Here is a 6,267-nt window from a genome sequence, read left to right as displayed (position 1 = left end):
CTAATGAGTCTTTTACATTTAAAGGTTGCTGACCCCTGGTCTAGTTTCTTACCGACCAGAATCTATGAGAGCCACAAAGTCCCACTTTATTGTTTAAAAAATGCACAAATTACAATAATTGAATTACAATAATATATGTTTCTTTGGCTAGTTTGAAGTTTAACTAAATTTGAGCAATTAGCTGTTTGTTTAATTTGTACATGTTGACTATTTATTTTGATAATTGGGAGTTTAGCTAATATTTTAGCATAATGCTTGCTGTTTTTGGTTGATTTAGACATGTTTCCAGTGTTTTGGCTAATTTCAAGCTTAGCTAACATTTTCGCATCATGCTAGCTGTTTTTGGTTGATTTAGACATGTTTCCAGTTGTTTTTGGCTAGCTTGGAGTTTAGCTAACAATTTAGCATCATGCTAGCTGTCTTGGGCTAATTTAGACATATTTCCAGTTTCTTCTCTTATTTGGCATTTAGCTAATATTTTAGTAAGTTTTCAGCTCCAGCATTTTCATTTAACTGCTCTGGTATCTTTTTCATTCTCATTCAGCTTACAGCATTTACACTTGCATTATTACAGTTAATGCTACATATCTAGTTTTAAACTGCATTTGTTCAAAACTTCAACCATTTAATTGTAATTTACCAAGATAAAAAAAAAAAATTAGAGACTTTAATTTGACTAACTATTAATTAAAAGTACAAATATAAAGAATATTATTACAATAAAAATCAAAACAGAAGTGACAAAACTGAAATAACTAATCTCTTATTTATTCAATTGCTAGCAATTTTCATTAAAGCTAAAGAGCCACAGTAAAGGGATAAAAAAGCCACATGTGGCTTCAGAGCCACAGGTTGCAGACGGTTGTCTAAGTCAAGAGAAAATCTGAGGCTGTGAGAATGTATTTTGAAGCATACACAATGAACGAGTTTTCGGATTTAATAACCACCTGCTTCCTTCTTATGCATCAGACGCCCAACGGAGTATTAGACCAGGTAGAGTTTCTGTGGACAAAAGTGATGACTTTGTGAGTTCTGCTGGTCTCTTCGTGTCATGTAGGCTGAGTGTGGAGTCAGAGCCAACTGTGAACATGAAATACAAAATATCGTTCGCCTTTTGTTTGTGTTGTGGTTTGCATGTGTCTGTATAGCTTGTGCAGTCTGATCAGCATGTTTTTTTTGTGGTTGGAGCAGTGCACTGTGGACAAACTCATCAAAGATACCAACCTGGCTGGAGTGATCGGCACGCATTCCTGGAAGGAGCAGTTCATGGAAGCGCTCACAGTCAGTGGAGGTAAGTAGTAAGAAACCATTGCAAACCAGACTTTGGACAGTCACTTTATAGCTTTGTTAGCTGATGCCGGAGTTGTGCGTGGAGGTGCAGTTCCTCTGCTTCATTCATCTTTTGTGATCTTCTTCAGGTGATGGGGATGAGGAGGGACAGGAGCAGCAGAAGCCCAACTGTTTTGACTACTTCATGCACATATTGTGCATTTTCTGGAAGATTCTGTTTGCTTTAGTCCCCCCCACTCAGTACTGGAACGGCTGGGCCTGCTTCCTTGTGTCCATAAGTGTCATTGGTATGTTAACAGCTGTGATCGGTGACCTGGCCTCCCACTTTGGCTGCACTGTTGGCCTCAGAGACAGCGTCACCGCAGTGGTCTTCGTAGCTCTGGGAACGTCAGTTCCAGGTAAATTGGTCCAACACTCGTGTAACTGATGATGGTAGGTACGGTACAGTACGGTACGATCCAGTATTTTGAGCGTTTCCATTGTGAAATGGACCCATTAAACAGTAGGTCTGTGGATTGTTACTTAAGTAGCCATCTGATTCGATTCACAAATCGAACCACAATTCTTACTTTTAAATACAATGTATTGAAAATGAAAATGTCATGTATTGAACTACCATTATTTATACCTTTTATTTAGAACAGCAGATCAGAATCAACAAAACTGATAAAAACACAAAGATTTAGACTGAAAGAATTGGTATTTGTTATTTTAAACTTTTTTTGTCAACTTTATGGTTAAGTTCAGTAGAAACATAAAAAGCATAAACATCACTCTTGTTTTGGATCATTTTACAACAAAACATGAAACTGTTTTTCACATTTTAAGTTCTAAACATTACATACTCGTGAAAAGCTGGAATAAAAAGTTGTTATTTTCCCATGACAGAATCAGCTTATTCACGTTGATTACATCTACATGCAGTGCTGCATATCAGCGCGAGGCCGCGCTTCTCCGCTTCAGAATCCGCTGGAGTTACATGTAAATGTTTGTAAATGTAAATGTTGGAGCTAAAGCTCCGGTGTTAAATTTGTTTATTTTAGAACTTTTGTTAGTGAGCAGAATTTCAGTCTCATTTTTGAATGGAAAAAAAAGAACTTGCTAGTTTTACTTTGAAAACAGGAAGCTTCACCAACACAAAGATTTGTTTACTTGTGGAATTAGCGCCACTCTTTTGGTTGTGTTTTAGTTCATAAACTTTCAATTCAACATTATTCCGCATTTCAGAGCAATACATACATCATTCCTGAATAATATTTTACTACACTCTTCTATATTTATGAAGATCGCAAATCAGTGATCGTGGACGTAGCAAATATTCATACTTGATTTTTGGAGAAGATCGCGAGTATCCGAGTCCTCAGATACTTGTTGCAGCTCTACTGAACAGTTCCGACCCGTACCTCTTGAGGGATCCCCATCTGTTGTAGGTCCATAAAAAAAGTAGAACAGGACAGTTGGGGCAGAGTCGCTGTTGCCACCTACTGACTGGCAGAAAGTGATGGCGACATTTGAATGCACCAGTATAGCGCTAAGCTAGCAATTCCGTTTTCCAATTTATGGCGGTATTCTTCTTAGTCGGCCGCAATCTTCTTTCAAACAACATGAAATTCCTGTTCTGCACGATGTACAAAAAGTAAAGCAAGAAAAAGACGAGCTGCTGGACGACATCCGTTGTTGTTCCTTTTCTAGTCGTCGCACTACAATGGCGCTAGAGGTCTACACCACGCATGCGCCGTGAAAACAAACCGCTCAGTGGAAGCCAGGCTTAACTGAGTGGAAACGCTCGGCAGAATTAACTGGACCATACCGTACTACTCCTCCCATACCAGACTGCTCAGTGAAAACGAGAGTTTAGATCACATGTGTCAAAGTCAAGGCCCGGGGGCCGAATCCGGCCCTCCAGATTATTTCATTTCATTGTTATTAATAGCCCGATGTTATCTTGCCCTTATTTCTGAATTCTATAATTTTGAAAAAATATATTTTAATGGAGAGTAAAATATTTAAAGTACTTTCAAGTTTAAATTTATTTATTCTGGAATAATTTTCCTGCCTGTTTTTATTGATAATAATGTTAAAAAGTTACATTTTTAAAGTTTTAAAAATGTAGTTATAGTGTGTTCAATAAATGTTTATTCTGTTCGGGCCGCGATCTAAGCTATGTTTTGGATTTTGGCGCCCTGTGGGATTGAGTGTGACACTCCTGCTTTAGAGACTCTGCTTCAATCTCTTTCTGTTTTTTTAGACACTTTTGCAAGTAAAGTGGCAGCCATTCAGGACCAGTATGCAGACGCGTCTGTGGGCAATGTGACCGGAAGCAATGCGGTGAACGTGTTTTTGGGCATCGGCTTGGCCTGGTCTGTGGCTGCTGTGTACTGGGAGGTCAAAGGGAAGCCCTTCGAGGTGGATCCGGGTTCACTGGCCTTCTCCGTCACACTTTTCACCATTTTTGCCTTCATTGCTATGGCAGTGTTGATGGTACGCAGAAGACCCTCCTTTGGTGGTGAGCTAGGAGGACCACGGGTCAGCAAAGTTCTCACCACGCTGCTGCTCTTTGGGCTGTGGTTCCTCTACATCCTGTTCTCCAGCCTGGAGGCCTACTGCCATATACAAGGCTTCTGATGAAGCAGAGCAGACCAGCAACCAACACCAGAGCTCCCACCTGGATTCTGCACTCAGAGTCACCAACGCCGCGGGCCAATCCGTGTCCCTACCTAACAACTGCTGCCATAGTTGATTAAAGCGATACAGACTTGTGCTCTAACCGCACCTCCACCCTTCAGGACTCTTCCGGTCAGAAGGACAAAGCTGATCCTTTCCTTCTAGGTTGAACCAAACCCTGGATTTGAGGTTTAAGCGTGCCCCAGCACCCCCACCCCCGTCAGAGTGTGGGACTCTGGGAGATGAGGTGAGGTGCTAACCTGAGAAACTGCTCTTCTGTAGAAAAATATCAATAGAAGAGCTGAGTTCTGCGGGACACTGACTCAAGAACACCCCCCATACTGATGCTCCTTTAGCTTCCTGAGGAAGTAACTTGACCGTATGTTCAGTTGACTTTATTGTCATTTTACTGTCAGAAACCACCAACTGGTTCCATTTTGAAAAGTGTCCTACCAGCCAGTAACAAGCTGTGATTTTCTGTGGTCAGATGTAAGCCTGTGACTCCACGCTGCAGCTGAATTTAAACTCTAATGTCTATTCTAGTTTTGATGGGAATTTCACAAAATGAATCAGTTTAAAAATTATACAATCCATGTTGATGAAGCACCTTGTTCGTGTCCATTCTGATGATTCTTTCACCCTCAATGTTTTAGTGTTAATCATTCAATCATATCTGTCAGATTTATTGTATTTGAGCTGATATGAAGACTGTGTATTTTAATTTATTGCAATTTAAAAAAATACATTGAAATTTCAAACGACAGTGTCTCCTTTGCGTTCATATTTCTGAGAAACAATACTAAGATGTCTTTGTATCTTTAGCATGAGAGTTGAAAATGTTTGAGTCACTGGAACTACATTTGAACTTGTAGTTTTAATGGGATTGTAAGCTTAGTGAGACTGAGTTCCCTTTTTGGTCAGGCTGCTGTTGGGCAGCTGCAATGCAGAGGGTGATCTGAGGCGTCACCGCTGACACAAAACATTTAGCATTCTGTAAATTTTCCACTGGCGTGAGCCGCTTTTCTCCTTCAGAATCTGCTGGAACTATGTTGATTGTGTTAATGGTTGAAAGGTAACAGTAAATCAGAAACACTGGAGTTCCAGTGTTAAAAGGTCAAAAGGGCCCAATAGATGTTTTGGTACAACACATTGGTATCCATATTGAGATAGAACACCTGGACAAAATGATGTAACAAGAACTACAGCACAAACATCCGTCCATTTAGCTTCTAAACCAGGGGTGTCAAACTCATTTTGGTTTGGGGGCTGCATTCAACCCGTCTGATCTCAAGTGGGCCGGACCAGTAACATAATAGCAAAATAACCTTTGTTCAACTTGTTATCTGTAGCTTTGTTTTTGTCTTGTTTTTTCTTAGTTGGAAAAAAGGCTTCAACCAACCTAGTAGTCTAATCACTTATTATTACACTGTCATTCACAGAGTCCGATGTATTTCAAATAAAATGGATTTCACACAAAAAAAGGTTTATTCCATTTTATACAGACTGAATGTTTCACATCTGACATTAAAGCTATCCTGATAGTAATCTCAAGAGGGGGCTACGGAAAGCAATAAATACCCTGTCTAAAAAATAAATGTGTCAATCAATTAAAAATTAAACTTCCAAACATTTCAGCTTTAATCTCCCTTTCTCTCCCAAAACTCGGCATGGTTTGGCCTTCATCGTGTAGATTTTCCTTTGCTCCCCTTAGAGGTGGAAATGCACATTGCGGTCTTTTCTTTAAAGAACCATAACTCGCCACAGGAATGCGAAACTTGCTTTCTTTCTTGATCATTTTTATGTATTTTTTTTCTTCATAACTGGGGCAGATTAAGCCATCTGGCGGGCTGGATTCGGCCCACGGGCCGTATGTTTGACACCCCTGTTCTAAACCGACCTATTCCAGACCCTGTTGTGTGAAGAGTGAGTTCAGCCTGGACAGTTCCAGTCCATCGCAGGGTATCACAACCACACAGGCTCACAGTCTCATCTAAGAAACAATTTCAAGCAGGGGTTCCCAAACTTCTTTGCGTATAAGGATCAAAATCTAAATGGGATCCCGGTCTGCAGGCTAAACACAATATTGTTTGCATGTCATGAAAACAGCAAACAGGGATCCTACTGAGAGACGTGGAGCTGCTCTTTTGACTTTATCCATTTGTTGTTGTCGCTCCATCTTGGCTAGCTGAAAAAGGCCGCTAAAAGTATCAGAAGTGATCGTGAAGGCTCTTGGGAATTTCTAACACAAAAAAAGCACAGGGCTGACTTACTTGGGGGTTGTTTCACCCCATAGCAAAGAAAAGAAAGTGCTAA

The 6,267-nt window shown here is 40.2% G+C and overlaps 1 protein-coding gene across 3 annotated transcripts in view; it reads left to right on the top strand.

Moving 5' to 3' along the window:
* Positions 1–4,717, top strand: part of slc8a2a (solute carrier family 8 member 2a) — a 54,445-nt gene extending 49,728 nt beyond the window's left edge. For 2 of the 3 annotated variants that reach the window (XM_024260635.2, XM_036215251.1), the window contains 3 exons: positions 1,192–1,291; positions 1,419–1,688; positions 3,539–4,717. In XM_024260635.2, the coding sequence (XP_024116403.1) occupies positions 1,192–1,291; positions 1,419–1,688; positions 3,539–3,915 (747 nt within the window). In that variant the 3' untranslated portion in view covers positions 3,916–4,717. The remainder of the gene's footprint in view (positions 1–1,191; positions 1,292–1,418; positions 1,689–3,538) is intronic. The other variant, XM_036215252.1, reaches the window with a different exon arrangement.
* The last annotated feature ends 1,550 nt before the right edge of the window (positions 4,718–6,267 follow it).

The sequence above is a fragment of the Oryzias melastigma genome, linkage group LG14 (assembly GCF_002922805.2).
Source record: "Oryzias melastigma strain HK-1 linkage group LG14, ASM292280v2, whole genome shotgun sequence".
Classification (NCBI taxonomy): domain Eukaryota; kingdom Metazoa; phylum Chordata; class Actinopteri; order Beloniformes; family Adrianichthyidae; genus Oryzias; species Oryzias melastigma.
The sequence above is the reverse complement of the archived record's forward strand: the minus strand, read 5'-3'. Positions and strand labels throughout refer to the sequence as shown.